This window comes from Oncorhynchus kisutch, linkage group LG6 (genome assembly GCF_002021735.2).
Source record: "Oncorhynchus kisutch isolate 150728-3 linkage group LG6, Okis_V2, whole genome shotgun sequence".
NCBI classification, from domain to species: domain Eukaryota; kingdom Metazoa; phylum Chordata; class Actinopteri; order Salmoniformes; family Salmonidae; genus Oncorhynchus; species Oncorhynchus kisutch.
This window is the reverse complement of record NC_034179.2, coordinates 8664990-8684484: the sequence shown is the minus strand read 5'-3', so window position 1 is coordinate 8684484 and position 19495 is coordinate 8664990. Positions and strand designations below refer to the sequence as shown.

Below are 19495 nucleotides of genomic sequence, written 5' to 3'. Positions count from 1 at the left end.
GATCATCGCTCCTGTTCACGGTAAATTGGGTCCGTGGAGAAAAAATGTTTGATTGGTTCTATAGTTTCATCATGTTCTGTTAACATGACGACAAAGTGTATTTATGGCTTCATTTAAAAACCCTGACAACAATGCACCACAACATTGTAATTTCTACATTTTAGAATGATTTGAAAACTACTAGGCCGAGATCGTTATAAAAAAAACAGACACTTCCCCTTTCAAAGGTCAATTGAAAGCCACACCTACTATACCTGATGCTATATAAACTGATCACAGGAGGGAACTTGACATTGAATGTGTTCAAAGGTGAGTGTGTTGGTTAAGTTGATGTGGAAAATGTAGGTAGACCCTCTTTGGACTTACATTAACTATGTGTGAAACTGTTTAACAGCTTTAACTCCTCAAAAAAGACACCTATCCCAGGACTGCAAAGAAAATGGTAAGTACGTTTTCATTAGCTGATTGGGTGTTTCTTTGAAATTGTACCCCCCCCCCCCCCCCCCCCCTATACTCTAAACAGTTACTGTAGAAGCTACATTTAATTAAAGTAGCCAAGGAGTTGGCTCAAAATGGGTGTTGGCAGCCAATGTTCCTTCTCCTCCCAGCTTGTGCTGTATTGGGACTGTATGATTTCTGTTCTCCAGAGACTGGGCTCACAATCCCTCAACTTCATAACAGTTCACACCATTCTCTCTTTGACTTTTCAAAATGATTATTGTTGTCCTAAAGGAGTTTATTTCTTAAATTGACAGAGGGAGTGCATTTCTGTCCACATCGGCCAAGCAGGAGTCCAGATGGGCAATGCATGCTGGGAGTTGTATTGTCTGGAGCATGGTTTCCAGCCAGATGGGACCATCCATGAGAACACTGCTCCTCAATTGACTGACTCATCGTTTGGCACTTTCTTCAGTGAGACTGGGGCTGGGAAATATGTTCCCAGGGCCATCTTCTTAGATCTGGAGCCTACTGTTGTGGGTGAGGACGAGGAAGCTGCATGTATAGTGGTGGCCTTAACCTGGTCTCAGATCTGTTTTGTGGTTTTGCTTACACCTACGTTCATTGTCATTGAATGACTTTAAAGAGTTTTGAAGACTGCACAAACAGATCTGGGAGCCGGCTCTGTCTGCTCCAAATTGGCAAACAGTTCATGGTATGCGCTTTGTAATGATTCAGTGTTTGTAGCCTTTGATGCTGTTCTGTCCTGTGTGGTATAACATTGTTCATATGTATGTCCATGATTTGTTGTAGATGAGATCAGGAATGGCCACTACCGTCAGCTGTATCACCCTGAACAACTCATCAGTGGCAAGGAGGACGCTGCCAATAACTACGCTCGTGGCCATTACACCATCGGCAAGGAGATTGTGGACTCTGTCATGGACAGGATGCGTAAAATGGTGCGCTGCTGAATGTTTAAAGGGCCACTGCTGTTTACCATCCAGTTTAGATCATTTAAATTGATATCATTGCCTGGTTAGCTTGGCTCAACTATATCATAACCCCACAAAAAATAAGATTGTTTAACTGCTGAATGTTTAGTTTAAAATCTTTTGGGTGAATTACTAATTACTAATGATCCCATGTCTTCTGTCATCAGGCTGACCAATGCACTGGACTACAAGGGTTCCTCATCTTCCATAGTTTTGGAGGAGGGACCGGCTCTGGTTTTGGGGCCTTGTTGATGGAATGCCTGTCTGTGGATTACGGCAAGAAGTCCAAACTAGAATTCTCAGTCTACCCTGCTCCCCAGGTGTCCACGGCAGTGGTGGAGCCCTACAACTCCATCCTGACCACCCACACCACCCTGGAGCACTCGGACTGCTCTTTCATGGTGGACAACGAGGCCATCTTTGACATCTGCAAGCGTAACCTGGGAGTGGAGCGGCCATCTTACACCAACCTGAACCGCCTCATCGCCCAGATTGTCTCCTCCATCACAGCCTCCCTGCGCTTTGATGGAGCTCTCAACGTAGACCTGACAGAGTTCCAGACCAACCTTGTGCCTTACCCCCGTATCCACTTTCCCCTGGTCACCTATGCCCCCATCATCTCTGCAGAGAAGGCCTACCACGAGCAGCTCTCTGTCCCTGAGATCACCAACGCCTGCTTTGAGCCGGCTAACCAGATGGTGAAGTGTGATCCCAGACGCGGCAAGTACATGGCCTGCTGCTTGCTGTACCGCGGCGATGTGGTTCCCAAAGATGTCAACGCAGCCATCGCCAGTATCAAGACCCGGCGCAGCATCCAGTTTGTAGATTGGTGTCCCACTGGGTTCAAGGTGGGGATCAACTACCAACCCCCTACGGCGGTTCCTGGAGGAGACCAGGCCAAGGTCCAGAGGGCTGTGTGTATGCTGAGTAACACCACAGCCATCGCTGAGGCTTGGAGTCGTCTGGACCACAAGTTTGACCTGATGTATGCCAAGAGAGCCTTCGTGCACTGGTATGTGGGTGAGGGCATGGAGGAGGGAGAGTTCTCTGAGGCCAGAGAGGACATGGCTGCTCTGGAGAAGGACTATGAGGAGGTGGGGGCAGACTCTGGGGATGCCTGTGAGGAGGATGATGAATACTAAATCCTGTTTGACAGTCCTTTTTGGTCTTCAGTAAAGTCTAATAAAAACAAATGTTTTGAGTTGTACTTTCCATACATCGCTGTGTCATTTAGAGTTCATTTTAAAAGATTGCTTGGTTGGCATCTGGTTGTAACTAGGTTGAAGGGTCACATGATGGGTTAATTTTTTTGTGGGAGATGCTGATTGGTCCTATTTTTTTTTTTGCCTTGCTGATCATGCTAGCGGTCATAACAAATGTTCCCTCCAAGCTGTGCGCAGGCATGCAGCTCCCCTCAGACTGCCTACACTGATAAATATCAGCACGCACGAGACTGCACTCTACTCAACTTTCTAGTTTCCCCCCCTTTAAAAAAAACAACTCTAGCAATGTTTTTCTCTGCTGTGGGAATTGTCAATGTAACATACCGACACAATTAACTTTGGCAGACTTGGTGTACAAACTTGAAGGCATTGGTGTAGGATTCTATTGCGTGACTCCGGCAGTACTCTACAGACCAGCGCACCCGCATGTTTGACACACAGTAAACTGAGCTGCAGTAGGCCTATACGCAAATTGCCATATGGCTCTGTACCATTCACTTTGAAGTGGACTGATTTTTACAGCATAAGCGGTCGTACTTAGATGTGCTTGGTTTCAGATCAAATCGAGAGCTGCATGTAGCCACCTGTGCACATTTGTTTAAATTCTTTGCTAGTTTGAGTTATCAGCCCAGTTATAGCTAATTTCTAGTCCGTCTTAAAGTGCCAGTTTTGTATTTTTGAGACTTAGCTTATTTAAGTACCCACTTGGCAGAGGGTAGCATGTCTGATCCGCTAATGGTTTGGGAATATTTCGTAAAGTGGTAGCTTTTTTTTTTTTCAGTCACCTTGTCTGAAGGATACGTGTAACTGGTTAATGTCATACCCTACATGTTTTCAAGTCTCATGGCTTGTTGACCTACATAGAGAATCACACTTTCTGCTACTGTAGGCTGAATGATAGAACCGCTATTTCCACGTTAAAGGCCTACATTATGATCACGTAGCCTACATGGCCACTTAAAACTAACTTAAAGTGGGTACAGACTCTATTCACACTAAACGCGAGCCAGAATATACAATTTTTTTTGCACTCAGGAGATGTGAAATTTGCTCAGTTTCGAAAACAATTAAAGGGAACATTGGTCATGACTGAAGCCAAGTGTGAGTTGGCTTGGGTGTGTCCTTATCACCAAGCTGTGCCATCTGTTAAAACCTTGCCCAACAGCAGTTTCCTCTCACTTAAACTTCCTGTAGGTTGAGCTGAATTACAGGAAGATGTGTGGCGAGATGCAGGTGGAAGCTTTCAAGAAGTTGGTAGCCTACATCGTAAAATGAGAATGCAATTGTTGAATTTATGTAGATATTATGAACAGTTTTGATAACTTCCAAATGTAACTGGCCCATGTAGAATATTCCCTTTACATAATTCCAAATAAGTATTCTGCTAACAATTTTTCACCTTGTGTCATTCCCAGCCTCTACAGATACTGTGCTACCTTAGCAAACATGTCTTCCTGTGTGGTGTCCCGTATACAACAGTAGTTCCCTGATCCTGGTGCAGAATACACAGGGTTTCTCCCTCCAGTTTGCCCGATACAGTTCAATAAAACACTACACGTAAAAGTTGTCTAAAAATGTTTGACACAGTGCCAGGTCTCTCTCCATTCAAATATAACGGTATCAAGCTTGTCAGGCCACCCAGACTATTTACATTGTCCCCGCCCTTTGTTTTTACACTGCTGTTGCTCCCTGTTTATTATCTATGCATAGTCACTTCACCCCTACTGTACAAACTACCTTGAATAACCTGTACCCCCGTACATTGACTCGATACTGGTAAACCCTGTATATAGCTTCGTTATTGTATGTCATTTTATTGTGTTACTTTTTATTTTTACTTTAGTTTATTTAGTACATTTATTTAGTAAATATTTTCTTAACTCTATTTCTTAAACTGCATTGTTGGTTAAGGGCTTGTAAGTAAGTATTTCACGATAAGGTTGTATTCGGCGCATGTGACAAATAAAATGTATATTCATTTGTTTTGCTTAGCTGGGTACTTAACCTACTAGTTTATCAAACCGGATATTTTTAATACAACTTTACACATAAGACATTAGCGTTGATGAAGCCGTCAGGGCAGAAACTCAGTTAAAATAAATTTTAGGTCGTCACTAGTTACCACAGCCTTAAAGTCATAAACCCTGCCTATTTCTACAATTTATCTTCTTAAAATGTGATTTAAAACCTAACCACACTGCTAACCTTATTCCTAACCTTGAATTAAGACCAAAAATTACGTTTTCGTTCATTTTTACGATAAAGCCATTTTGACTTTGTGGCTGTTGTAACTAGTGGAAACTCTAATTCAATGCTTTACAGGTGTAGACTGGTGACGGTGTTATCATTGACTGGTTTAGACCTGGGACACCAGGTGAGTGCAATTAATTATCAGGTAGAACAACAAAAAACAGCAGGCTCCGGACCTCATAGGGTAAGAGTTGAATACCCCCTGTCCTAGACAATACAGAATACATTTGCTACAAACTAATTAGCAAATCCGATTTGTAACTTTGGCTAGTAAAGTTAGATACCTAGCTAAGGTTAGCTAGCCTGCAGCTAGCATTTTCAAATGACAACATTACATAACCAGAAGTATCTAGACAATACACAATAAATGTGTATAAGCTATGACCTAACTAAGTTGTAATGAGGTAGCTAGCTAGAGTTAGCTAACGACAGTGGTGGAAAAAGTACCCAATTGTCATAATTTAGTAAAAGTAAAGATGACTTAATAACTAAAATAACTCAAGTAAAATACTACTTGAGTAAAAGTCTAAAAGTATTTGGTTTTAAATATACTTAAGTACCAAAAGTTAATGTAATTTCAAAAATATACTCAAGTATCAAACATTTAAAATGACTTATATTAAGCAAACCAGGTGAGACAATTTAAATAAATGTATTTATCGATAGCCAGAGAGATGCTCTAACACTCAGACATAATTTACAAACTAAGCATTTGTGTTTAGTGAGTCCGCCAGATCAGAGGCAGTAGGGTTAAGCAGGGATGTTCTCTGTTTAGTGAGTCCGCCAGATCAGAGGCAGTAGGGTTAAGCAGGGATGTTCTCTGTTTAGTGAGTCTGCCAGATCAGAGGCAGTAGGGATGACCAGGGATGTTCTCTGTTTAGTGAGTCATCCAGATCAGAGGCAGTGGGGATGACCAGGGATGTTCTCTGTTTAGTGAGTCATCCAGCCAGATCAGAGGCAGTGGGGATGACCAGGGATGTGTTCTTGATAAGTGTGTGAATTGGACCATATTCCTGTCTTGCGAAGCATTCAAAATGTAACGAGTACTTTTGGGTGTCAGTAAAAGTCAAATTTGTCAAATAAATAGTAAAGTAAAGTACCACAAAAAATGACTTAAGTAGTACTTTAAAATATTTTACTTAAGTACTTTACACTACTGGCTAGCGAAGCAGTCTAGCTAACGTTAGCTAGCGAGGCAGGCTAGCTAAGCTGTACTTTCTTTGCTAAAAATGTTATCTGCCTCGCTAGCTAAAGTTAGCTAACCTGCCTTGCTTTATCAAAAGATAGCTACCTACATAACCAGCAACATGTTATCTAGTGTCGTTAGCTAAATTACACAAGAGAGGTCATTATATTCCAGCATCTCTGGTTATAACCACCACCACTGGCCATTGCACACCAAGCTAGTGTTACTGGTGCAGACTTTGGGACCAACGAACTCCAACCACCTATTCCACAAACTAAGGTCCTTCAGCAAGGCATTCAAAGGATATAACTTTGGTTGTGGAGACATGGTCGCAGCAGCGCTTTTCAACCTCAGGAGGCTGAAGAAATTCGGCTTGTCACCAAAAACACTCACAAACTTTTACAGATGCACAATTGAGAACATCCTGTCAGTCTGTATCGCAGCCTGGTACGGCAACTGCTCCGCCCACAACCGTAAGGCTCTCCAGAGGGTAGTGAGGTCTGCACAACGCATCACCGGGGACAAACTACCTGCCCTCCAGGACACCTACACCACCCGATGTCACAGGAAGGCCAAAAAGATCATCAAGGACAACACCCAAGCTACTGCCTGTTCACCCCGCTATCATCCAGAAGGCGAGGTCAGTACAGGTGTATCAAAGTTCGGACCGAGAGACTGAAAAACTGCTTATTTCTCAAGGCCATCAGACTGTTAAACAGTCACCACTAACATTGAGTGGCTGCTGCCAACATACTGACTCAAATCTCTAGCCACTCTAATAATAAAACATTGGATATAATAAATGTATCACTAGTCCCTTTAAACAATGCCACTTTATATAATGTTTACATACCCTACATTACTCATTTCATATGTGTATATACTGTACTCTATACCATCTACTGCATCTTGCCTATGCCGTTCGGCCATCGCTCATCCATATATTTATATGCACATATTCTTATTCTTTGTTGTTGCGAAATTGTTTGATTACTTGTTAGATATTACTGCATGGTTGGAACTAGAAGCACAAGCATTTGGCTACACTCGCATTAACATCTGCTAACCGTGTGTATGTGAGCAACAAAACTTGATTTGATTAGATTTGGTCAATCAATATAGGTCTGCCTTCCTTTGAATGCATTGGGGGCAATGCCACAACAGAGCCCCATTCAATGAAGGGAAGCGAAGTGGGCGGAGGGGTGTTTTGAAGATGGAGTTTGTCAATATGATTTGTTAACATAATTGTAATCCAAGCCTTACTTTAATTTACTCATTGTAATGCACTGAGGTTTCAAACTTTGTTTTAGACAAGACCAAAATTGTCCTATTTACACTCTGTAGCGAATTTTTTTTGACACGAGAATACGTGTTTCTGACTCATATCGATGCCACATCAAAGGGATTAGTTGCTTTTCAGCAGCATTTACTCTTTAAGCAAAATATTGCAAATTGCAACAGTTTTGACGCTCTTCAAGTTGTTCTTCTCCCTCAGTGTTGCCAAAATATAAATGTGAAGGCTACAGTTGAAGATCATTTATTTGCCATTTTAAAGCATGCTGACTGATAACAATAGAAAACCGAAGAATGACAAACCAATCAAAATGGTTGCTTTTATTTAACTGTAAATAAGTTTAACATTTTATTTTTTTTACAAAAAAATATTGTAACTTTTTTTGCAGTCTTTACATTCCAAAAAATAAAGATAACTATGATAAATATAAGGATTATGTTTGACTGCTGCAATGAAAAGCATTCAGCTGTATTACAGGAAACAGGACTTTGGGACTGAGGAAAGTAGTTGAATTACTATGGTGCTCAAAGCACAAAACAAGTAGTGCTGTGTGTGTACACTGATGTCTATGGCTGTACATGTAGAATGGTTTTGATTTTATGATTTTTATGGTGTATAATTTACCTATGCAATTCTCCTGATAGTTGTTGTATCCCAATTTTGTCCTGTTTCTAATGACTGTTTTACAAAATGCACCATAGAGTCTTGACAGTGAACTTAAACCAAGCGGAGGCTGCTGAGGGGAGCACGGCTCATAATAATGGCCAGAACGGAGCAAATGGAATGGCATCAAACACATGGAAACCACGGAAACCACGTGTTTTTGATGTATTTGATCCCATTCCACGGATTCCGCTCCAGTCATTACCTGGAGCCTGTCCTCACCAATTAAGGTGCCACCAACCAACCTCCTGTGAATGAGGCCCTCTTCATTCAATGTTCTGTAATTCCATTACAGACCAAGGCACATGGTTGCTACAGAGTAAATACAGAGGCCAAAGACAAATTAACATCAAAATATGAAATGACTGATTAGACTTATAATAGAGAAGAAAACGCTAACATTTACTCATTTTTCAAATGATACATTTCTATTGTTGCTTTTCTATTTTTCAACAAGAATAACTAATACTGAGTAACGTAAGTGCATGGCATCTCATAAACAAGTGAGTAACAAGTCAAACACTATCTAATAAATTCACAACAAGTAATCTAACAAAGCAAAAGTTCTGCTACTTTTGTTTGGCATATCATATTAATACGAACAGTCAGCTGGGTTACAAAGTAATGCATCAATAGTTAAGCTCAGAGCACTGAAATGGGATCTGACGCGTTGATTTCAACATTGAGGTGTCAGACTAGCCTGATTGCCATGTTTGTTGGCGCTAACATGCCAACTCCTTGTCACTCATTGTCATGTTCTTTTTTGTTTGTTGTTGCTAGGCAAGAACACAAACACATTGGCACTCAGGCTACGTTCAGACAGTCATTATGGTGCAATAATCATTCAAGCAAGTCCTGTAGAATCTTCAATTTCAACAATTAACCAAGCATTACTAGGCCATGGAACTACAGCAGTTGCACAAAGGCTATTATAGACATAACACAAATGTATATAGTGTCATTAGGAGATGCCATTGAAAATAAACATATGCAGATATCCAAGGAGCCTTTTCTCTCAATACATTTTCTAGAGAGACAGTCTGCTAATGTGCTCCTATTAATGTCTCACAATACAAAGCAATAAACAAATTTGGCTTTCAACATCACTGCAAAATGTCTACAATTCCAGTAGTTTGGTATACGATTTAAATGTTTATCTTTGATCCCAAAATGTTTGCCATTAGGAAGACAACCTTGCATCAAAACCTGAAGTTATGGTTTCGTCAGCAGCCATGGTAATGCAGCGATAATGTAGAGAATAATGTAGTGATGATAATACATTTAGATCATTCAGAACCTGATACATGAGTTAAAAGTTTCAGTCCATTTTTTTTCTGTCAAAAAATATCAACCAAAAAAAACACGACGACATATGGACTTCCCTGTATAACAGAAATGCACATTAGTACGCACTCTATTCTATTAGTAAAAACAAAAACACTATTCTGTAAATACATTCTAAAGGGATCTGATCTTCAAATTACAAATTTTCATTGCCTTAATTTGTTTGTTTCAGACAAGAACCCCCCCCCCCCCCCCCACTATAGGGCACAGGACAATTGTCTGACGTGTCAAAAAGCCTCAGAAACAATTCAGTCAAAAAAACCTGTCCTTGCTTTACGCAGTATACAGAGCGCCATAGGTCTGTTGGCTCGTTCACAATGGCAGCAATAAGCCAAGGATGTGGTATTTTTTTTATAGATCTGCCCAATACAGACCAACACTCACCTAATGAATGTACCAACTGGGGCACAGGAGTCTCACCTAATGAATGTACCAACTGGGGCACAGGAGTCTCACCTAATGAATGTGCCAACTGGGCAGAGGAGTCTCACCTAATGAATGTGCCAACTGGGCACAGGAGTCTCACCTAATGAATGTGCCAACTGGGGCACAGGCGTCTCACCTAATGAATGTACCAACTGGGGCACAGGAGTCTCACCTAATGAATGTACCAACTGGGCACAGGAGTCTCACCTAATGAGTGTACCAACTGGGGCACAGGAGTCTCACCTAATGAATGTGCCAACTGGGCACAGGCGTCTCACCTAATGAATATGCCAACTGGGCACAGGCGTCTCACCTAATGAATGTGCCAACTGGGCACAGGCGTCTCACCTAATGAATGTGCCAACTGGGCACAGGCGTCTCACCTAATGAATGTACCAACTGGGGCACAGGCGTCTCACCTAAGGAATGTAGGCAGATGTCACATTTGGAATATCAGATAAGTAACACTTAAAAATGCTCACTTGCAAAATATCACCACATGCAAGTTCAAAGTGAAGGTGATCCATGAATTAGGTATGGATGGTATTGTGGATATGTTCAATAACATAAACATAGTCAGATGGCATTTTTGTTCACTAATTTGAACATATTCAACCAATCAACCAAGTTTGAAAATAAATTTAAACAGTGCATGAACAAATGAAATTACGTAGAAATGTAAAGATTATAGCTAATGTTACAAATATATTTTTTGTTGTTGTTAGTTTTAATATGAATCCAAATTCATTAAGAAGACACACTCATTACATTAAATATTTAGCCTTCGTTGGTCAGTAGAGCATCTCACCACTTCCTTGACCTTCTTTGACACGTTACGGTTTTATAATAATAATCACTTTTGAAGCCATCTCGTGATGCACAAGGTGTGTAGTTTCTAGCACAGTGCCCCTGAGAATGGAATGATACCTGAATAATGTACACACGTCTTTAGGACACATCTTTAGGGCACATCTTTAGGGCACATCTTTATGGCACATCTTTAGGACATATCTTAAGGACACATTTTAAGGACACATCTTTAGGGCACATCTTTAGGACATATCTTAAGGACACATCTTAAGGACACATCTTTAGGACACATCTTTAGGACATATCTTAAGGACACAAACTCAGGGGTGGTTTCCCAGATACAGATTAAGGGTTCAATTCAATAAGCTCCACTTTAGTCAACATCCTAATAGCAGTTGTTTTGAGGGTGTCGGGGGTGGAACTGCATTAGATCTGTCAATCAATCAATCAATCAATCAAATGTATTTATAAAGCCTTTTTTTTTTACAAAATGTTGAATAACAGGTATCAAACAATTTATATTTTATATAATGTTTGAAACAGCTGGTCAAATTGGCCATGTACTGTATGTCAACACTTGGGGAAGATTAGCCCCATTTTGTGGGTTAACAGGGACTTCGGGAAGATTAGCCCCATTTTGTGGGTTAACAGGGACTTCTGGAAGATTAGCCCCATTTTGTGGGTTAACAGGGACTTCTGGAAGATTAGCCCCATTTTGTGGGTTAACAGGGACTTCGGGAAGATTAGCCCCATTTTGTGGGTTAACAGGGACTTCAGGAAGATTAGCCCCATTTTGTGGGTTAACAGGGACTTCGGGAAGATTAGCCCCATTTTGTGGGTTAACAGGGACTTCGGGAAGATTAGCCCCATTTTGTGGGTTAACAGGGACTTCGGGAAGATTAGCCCCATTTTGTGGGTTAACAGGGACTTCTGGAAGATTAGCCCCATTTTGTGGGTTAACAGGGACTTCTGGAAGATTAGCCCCATTTTGTGGGTTAACAGGGACTTTGGGAAGATTAGCCCCATTTTGTGGGTTAACAGGGACTTCGGGAAGATTAGCCCCATTTTGTGGGTTAACAGGGACTTCTGGAAGATTAGCCCCATTTTGTGGGTTAACAGGGACTTCTGGAAGATTAGCCCCATTTTGTGGGTTAACAGGGACTTCGGGAAGATTAGCCCCATTTTGTGGGTTGAACCAGATCCAAATAAACAAAGTAACAAAACAAAAAAACGAAGACATATCAAAGTAGTCTAACTAGTGCCACAATGATTTACAACGATCCAGCCCTGAACAGCAACTCACACTGATATATATGATATACAGATGTAGGATCGTAATTTGATCACTCTTTTGTTTCTGAGAATTGCAAACTTGCAGTGTTTTTGACTTTTAAAAACCCTACAAAAATGTCCATTAATTATAATCCACATAATTCACATTTCCTGTTGCAGCAGGATTATTTTACTGCTGTAGCAAACTGGTTCATATTAAGATCCTACATCTGTCTCTCCATAAACCCTTCCCATTCCCTCCTCAAGACTTGTCAATAACGGGAGTCAAGGCAACGTAGCTGCTGCCATTTTTTTCGTCACCCTCCTTGTTGCTCACGGGGGAATAAGATGTGTCTTCCTTTGTTGACTTCTATAGATGAAGACAGCGGAGGGATGGAGAGAATGGAGGATGGAGTAGAGAGCAAGAGTGGAGTGAGAGAAAGAGAGTAGAATTTGAGAGAGAGAGAAGGTGGAATGAGAGAGCGAGAGCGAGAGAGGAGAGAGTGGAGAGAAAGAGAGAGGGTGGAGTGAGAGAGTGACAGGGAGAGAGAGAGAGTGAAGGGAGAAAGAGTGGAGGGAGAGAAAGAGAGATAGTGGCAAAAGAGAGAGAGTGGAGAGAGAAAGGGAGAGCGATATAGGAGACAGAGAGTGGAGGGAGAGAGAGAGTGGAGGGAGAAACAGAGTGGAGAGAGAGAGTGGAGGGAGAGAGAGAGATAGTGGAGGAAGGGAGAGAGAGAGTGGAGGGAGTGAGAGTGGAGGGACAGAGAGAGTGGAGAGAAAGAGGGAGTGGAGGGAGGGAGTGGAGGGAAAGAGTAGAGAGAGAGAGGCAAGAGATAGTGGAGTGAGAGAGAGATGATGGAGTGGAGGGAGATAGTAGAGAGAGGGGATAGTAGAGGGAGGTAGAAAATGGAGGGAGAGAGGGAGGGAGACAGTGGAGTGAGAGAGGGATGGAGACAGTGGAGGGAGGGAGAGAGTGAGGGAGAGAGTGGAGGGAACCAGTGGAGGGGGGTAGACAGTGGATGGAGAGAGGGATGGAGACAGTGGAGGGAGAGAGGGATGGAGAGAGTGGAGGGAGAGAGGGATAGAGACAGTGGAGGGAGAGAGGGATAGAGACAGTGGAGGGAGAGAGGGATAGAGACAGTGGAGGGAGAGAGGGATGGAGACAGTGGAGTGGAGGGAGAGAGGGATGGAGACAGTGGAGGGAGAGAGGGATAGAGACAGTGGAGGGAGAGAGGGATAGAGACAATGGATGGAGAGAGGGATGGAGACAGTGGAGGGAGAGAGGGATAGAGACAATGGAGGGAGAGAGGGATGGAGACAGTGGAGGGAGAGAGGTAGAGAGTGGTTAGTTGTAGTACCAATCTAACGAACAAAACATTGAACAAAATAGCTTGTCAGGATCATAATCTTTCAGATACAGTGTTTGTTGTACAGTCATGCATGTCCTATCAGCGGGGACATATTGGACTGTATAAAGGAACAGTTGGACACAGATTAAGTTTAGTCCTGGAGAATTTCCATTGAGCATGTTTTTTTCTTTCTCTTCAGGACTAGGCTAAAAGAAGAAACTTAATTCTGAACAGAAACACAAAGGAAGTTGTTCATACCGCACTGTTAGAATGGGTTAAAATGCACTGGTTAATACAGTCACTATATCATGGTCTTATCAGAGTTAAGAAAATAGTCCATTTGAGACCTATTTTATTTTCAAATATTAGATTTGAGTTTAATGTTGTGACGCAGAACGCACTACGATCTTTATTAAAAAAAACGTGTTGTGAAAGAAAGATGTTAACAACTGGTCAGAAAGAGAACAGTAAAGAACAATGTAGGGGGGTTTATATATGTCTAGGGGTTTATATATGTCTAGGGGTTTATATATGTCTAGTGTTTATATATGTCTAGTGTTTATATATGTCTAGTGTTTATATATGTCTAGTGTTTATATATGTCTAGGGGTTTATATATGTCTAGTGTTTATATATGTCTAGTGTTTATATATGTCTAGTGTTTATATATGTCTAGTGTTTATATATGTCTAGTGTTTATATATGTCTAGTCTAGGGGTTTATATATGTCTAGTGTTTATATATGTCTAGTCTAGGGGTTTATATATGTCTAGGGGTTTATATATGTCTAGGGGGGTTTCTAGTCTCTGGGTTTATATATGTCTAGGGGTTTATATATGTCTAGGGGGGTTTCTAGTCTCTGGGTTTATATATGTCTAGGGGTTTATATATGTCTAGGGGTTTATATATGTCTAGGGGTTTATATATGTCTAGGGGTTTATATATGTCTAGGGGTTTATATATGTCTAGGGGTTTATATATGTCTAGTGTTTATATATGTCTAGGGGGTTTTCTAGTCTCTGGGTTTATATATGTCTAGGGGTTTATATATGTCTAGTGTTTATATATGTCTAGTCTAGGGGTTTATATATGTCTAGGGGTTTATATATGTCTAGGGGGTTTTCTAGTCTAGGGGTTTATATATGTCTAGGGGTTTATATATGTCTAGGGGTTTATATATGTCTAGGGGTTTATATATGTCTAGTGTTTATATATGTCTAGGGGTTTATATATGTCTAGGGGTTTATATATGTCTAGGGGTTTATATATGTCTAGGGGTTTATATATGTCTAGTGTTTATATATGTCTAGGGGTTTATATATGTCTAGGGGTTTATATATGTCTAGGGGTTTATATATGTCTAGGGGTTTATATATGTCTAGTGTTTATATATGTCTAGTCTAGGGGTTTATATATGTCTAGTGTTTATATATGTCTAGTGTTTATATATGTCTAGGGGTTTATATATGTCTAGGGGTTTATATATGTCTAGTGTTTATATATGTCTAGGGGTTTATATATGTCTAGTGTTTATATATGTCTAGTCTAGGGGTTTATATATGTCTAGTGTTTATATATGTCTAGTGTTTATATATGTCTAGTGTTTATATATGTCTAGGGGTTTATATATGTCTAGGGGTTTATATATGTCTAGGGGTTTATATATGTCTAGGGGTTTATATATGTCTAGGGGTTTATATATGTCTAGTGTTTATATATGTCTAGTGTTTATATATGTCTAGGGGTTTATATATGTCTAGGGGTTTTTGTATTGTGTAGGGGTATCTAGTCTAGGGGTTTATATACGTCTATGGTTGCCTAGATTGGTTCTCAATCAGAGGCAGCTGTTTATCGTTGTCTCTGATTTGGGACCATATTTAGGTAGCCATATTCCTTGATTTATCTGTGGGTTAGTGTCTATGTAAAGTTGCCTGTGTCCGCACTAGTGGTTATAGCATCATGTTAGTTTGTTTAAGTGGTCTTCCTTTAATAAAGAGGAAATTATTCTCATCACGCTGCGCCTTGGTCTCCTCGTTACAACAAATGTGACGCATGTTGAGAGAAGAAGTGTCTTGTGACCAACCAAACCACAGCCTTAATGTCACACCCTGACCATAGTTTGCTTTGTATGTTTCTATGTTTTGTTTGGTCAGGGTGTGATCTGAGTGGGCATTCTATGTTGTGTGTCTAGTTTGTCTGTTTCTGTGTTTGGGCCTGATATGGTTCTCAATCAGAGGCAGGTGTTAGTCATTGTCTCTGATTGGGAACCATATTTAGGTAGCCTGTTTGGTGTTGGGGTTTGTTGGGTGATTGTTCCTGTCTTTGTGTTGGTTACACCAGATAGGGCTGTTTTTGGTTTCTCACGTTTCTTGTGTTTTTATATTGTTCTATTTTCATCTTTATTAAAGATGTATCACAATAACCACGCTGTGTTTTGGTCCATCCTCTCCTTCAACAGAAGAATCCCGTTACACTTAAGTTCTACAGTATTCTCTATTCTTCTGTGCCTCCTCATAGAAAAAGATATAGGAACACTGGAATGGACATCGGGTAACGTAGTAACAGCCATCTTTTAGGGTTCATGACCTAGCCTCTCGTCTTTTAATAGGATCTCTATAAATTTAGTTGGCGTACCTATTCTGTCTACAACATGACTTTTACGTTCCCCATTTGTGTCATTTCTTGCTGCCTTTTTAAAGTACTTTATAGTTGAGGGCCAGGCCAGGACTTATTCTTGACTTGACCAGGAACAGCTCTGGGCTCTAACTATAGTTTATTGAAAAAGAGAAAAACACTGTTGTCCTGCTCCTCCCTGACACAGGCCCTCAACACTCTATCTTCCCAGAGAAACACAGGTCAGTAGCCTGGGGAGGTCTAATCTGCTGCCAACAGAATATATCTGCCTGTGTGAGCGTGGGTTTGATTAAGTCCCACTGTTATTCTAACACACCCGCTCCCCTCCCTGCCGAACTTTCCCACCAGTCTTTCACTGTTCTATATAAAAAAAAAAATATATATATACAAAAGCAAGGGGAACTAAGAAAAGGGGTGGCAGGTAGTCTAGTGGTTAGAGTGTAGAGGCGGCAGGTAGCCTAGTGGTTAGAGTGTAGAGGCGAAAGGTAGTCTAGTGGTTAGAGCGCCGGACCAGTAACCGAAAGGTTTGCTAGATCGAATCCCCGAGCTGACAAGGTACAAATCTGTCGTTCTGCCCCCTGAACAAGGCAGTTAACCCACTGTTCCTAGGCCATCATTGTAAATAATAATGTGTTCTTAACTGACTTGCCTGGTTAAATAAAGGTCAGATGAAAAAGGGAAGAAAGTCGTGGTCAAACCTTCTGTTTGTATTCGCAGACGATGAGGCCGATGAACACTGGCAGCAGGATGGCCCCCAGACCAACCAGGACGAGAGGGGAGTTGGACACCAGCATCGCCGTCAGCAACAGTTTGTGGAGCTTAGCCGCCGACACGTCGTCGATCACTACCGTCTGAACAAAACACTTAATGCGATTAAACGCTCGGATTTAAATGAACATTTTCTGAATTGAAATGTCATATTCTACAAAAGTTGTATATTTTCGTGGAGTCAAATGAAATGGTGATTATCTCACCTCATTGATAAACATGACAGGGAAGATAGTCTCGTTCAGGAATTTGGTTTTCCTGTGAAGGAAAATAGATTGTAAGAAAATCATTAAACAATGGAAGGAAATAATATAGATATCATAAAGATTATGAGCTTTATTATTGCTACTTGAACTTGGGTGTTGGTTGTGAGACGGAAATAATTCAACAAAAGATGGAAATCATTCAGAAACGGAAACTATATGTCTTTAGCTAGCTGGACTTGAGTGTTGGTTGTGAGATGGAAATCATACAGAAACAATAGACTGTATGTACTCACGGAAAGCCAGAGATTCTGTTGATGAGGATGTTGATCTGAGCTCTCTTACTGGCCCGGATAGGAACACCAGTGGTCTGGAAGTGTAGAACAACACAGGCACAGTTTTGATGAGCCATGTGAACTGCAGATGTAACACTCAATGTACTGGATACTTGATTCATGTCTAGGTTAAACATCAATAATTATAACCTGGTAATGTCTAGGTTAAACATCAATAATTATAACCTGGTAATGTCTAGGTTAAACATCAATAATTATAACCTGGTAATGTCTAGGTTAAACATCAATAATTATAACCTGGTAATGTCTAGGTTAAACATCAATAATTATAACCTGGTAATTATAATCCTTTGCAGTTGGTGCAATTCCCAATTACACAAATGTAACACTATTGGAATATTAAAGTGGATGATCTATTGGACCGGAGAAGTGAACACTACAGGGTTGTGTACCGGGTTCAGGTCCAGGTAGGTCTGGTGATGCTCTCTGACAGGATCCAGTCCTTCAATGGCGTTAGAGTACTTCTCATCTCCCAGGTAGAAATGAGGAAAGGACATCACAACTGGAGCACCTGGAGAGACAGTGAGGAGAAGTTAATGTGACTGGAACTCTGTGAAGACGGGGAAAGACGAGAGGCTAAGGGATTTGAACTCTGTTCAAAGCTAAGAGAGGAAGAAATGGAATGTGATTGGATCATCTTGTTTGCAATATATGAGCTGAGTATGTCAAATGTGAATGGGCAGAAAGAGAAAGAAACAACCCCTTGAGGATTAGCTAATACTACAAGAACACACAGGTGACTCCTGGGTAGTTCTCAGCAAATGGTAGAGCACTATAATCACAGCAGTGTTGATTCACTAGAGGTACTCACAGCCGTGTTGATTCACTAGAGGTACTCACAGCAGTGTTGATTCACTAGAGGTACTCACAGCAGTGTTGATTCACTAGAGGTACTCACAGCAGTGTTGATTCACTAGAGGTACTCACAGTAGTGTTGATTCACTAGAGATACTCACATCAGTGTTGCTTCACTAGAGGTACTCACAGTAGTGTTGATTCACTAGAGGTACTCACAGCAGTGTTGTTTCACTAGAGGTACTCACAGTAGTCTTTATTCACTAGAGGTACCCACAGCAGTGTTGATTCACTAGAGGTACCCACAGCAGTGTTGATTCACTAGAGGTACCCACAGCAGTGTTGATTCACTAGAGATACCCACAGCAGTGTTGATTCACTAGAGGTGAAGGATTGATTGAATATGTCTGTAAACACACCAGCCAGCTGGTCAGCACATGCTCTGAGGACGCGGCTGAGGATGCCGTCTGGGCCTGCATCCTTGCGAGGGTTAACACGTTTAAATGTGAAGGACAGCCCGCAGGTTTTGGTAGCGGGCCGTGTCAGTGGCACTGTATTGTCCTCAAAGCGAGCAAAGAAGTTGTTTAGTCTGTCTGGGAGCAAGACATCCTGGTCCGCGACGGGGCTGGTTTTCTTTTTGTAATCCGTGATTGACTGTAGACCCTGCCACATACCTCTTGTGTCTGAGCCATTGAATTCCGACTCTACTTTGTCTCTATACTGACGCTTAGCTTGTTTGAGTGCCTTGCGGAGGGAATGGCTACACTGTTTGTATTCGGTTTCCGGTCACCTTGCCCAGGTTAAAAGCAGTGGTTCGCGCTTTCAGTTTCGAGCGAATGCTGCCATCAATCCGCGGTTTCTGGTTTGGAAATGTTTTAATCGTTGCTGTGGGTACATCGCTGATGCACTTGCTTATAAACTCGCTCACCGAATCAGCGTATTTGTCAATGTTGTTGTTTGACGCAGTGCGGAACATATCCCAATCCACGTGATCGAAGCAATCTTGAAGCGTGGAATCAGATTGGTCGGACCAGCGTTGAACAGACGTGAGCGCGGGAGCTTCCTGTTTTAGTCTCTGTCTGTAGGCTGGGAGCAACAAAGTGGAGTCATGGTCAGCTTTTCCAAAAGGAGGGCGGGGGAGGGCCTTATATGCGTCGTGGAAGTTAGAATAACAATGATCCAGGGTTTTACCAGCCCTGGCAGCACAATCAATATGCTGATAGAATTTAGAGAGTCTTGTTTTCAGATTAGTTCAAATCCCCAGCTACAATGAATGCAGCCTCAGGATATGTGGTTTCCAGTTTACATAGAGTCAAATAAAGTTTGTTCAGGGCCGTCTATGTCTGCTTGGGGGGGAATATATGCGGCTATGATTATAATCGAAGAGAATTCTCTTGGTAGATAATGCAGTCAGCATTTGATTGTGAGGAATTCTAAGTCAGGTGAACAGAAGGACTTGAGTTCCTGTATCTTGTTATGATCACACCAC

At 41.4% G+C, this 19495-nt stretch overlaps 2 protein-coding genes across 3 annotated transcripts in view; one reads left to right on the top strand and one right to left on the bottom strand.

The window, feature by feature from the left end:
• Positions 1-294: 294 nt before the first annotated feature.
• Positions 295-2649, top strand: LOC109892293 (tubulin alpha-8 chain-like). Its single transcript, XM_031826080.1, has 4 exons — positions 295-442; positions 756-978; positions 1252-1400; positions 1601-2649. The coding sequence occupies exons 1-4, from the start codon at positions 440-442 to the stop codon at positions 2573-2575; spliced, it is 1350 nt and encodes a 449-aa protein (XP_031681940.1). The 5' UTR covers positions 295-439; the 3' UTR covers positions 2576-2649.
• Positions 2650-7691: 5042 nt separating this feature from the next.
• LOC109892292 (lysosome membrane protein 2) overlaps positions 7692-19495 on the bottom strand; it is a 62486-nt gene continuing 50682 nt past the window's right edge. Inside the window, exons 8-13 of one of the 2 annotated variants that reach the window (XR_004210172.1) lie at positions 17604-17722; positions 17152-17225; positions 16859-16910; positions 16583-16735; positions 9814-12271; positions 7692-9777 (exon numbers count right to left, since the gene is read on the bottom strand). Coding sequence is in view for 1 of the 2 variants with exons in the window: in XM_031826078.1 (XP_031681938.1) it covers positions 12164-12271; positions 16583-16735; positions 16859-16910; positions 17152-17225; positions 17604-17722 (506 nt within the window). In the remaining variant the exon portion in view is untranslated. Of the gene's footprint in view, positions 12272-16582; positions 16736-16858; positions 16911-17151; positions 17226-17603; positions 17723-19495 lie in introns of both variants that reach the window. The other variant, XM_031826078.1, reaches the window with a different exon arrangement.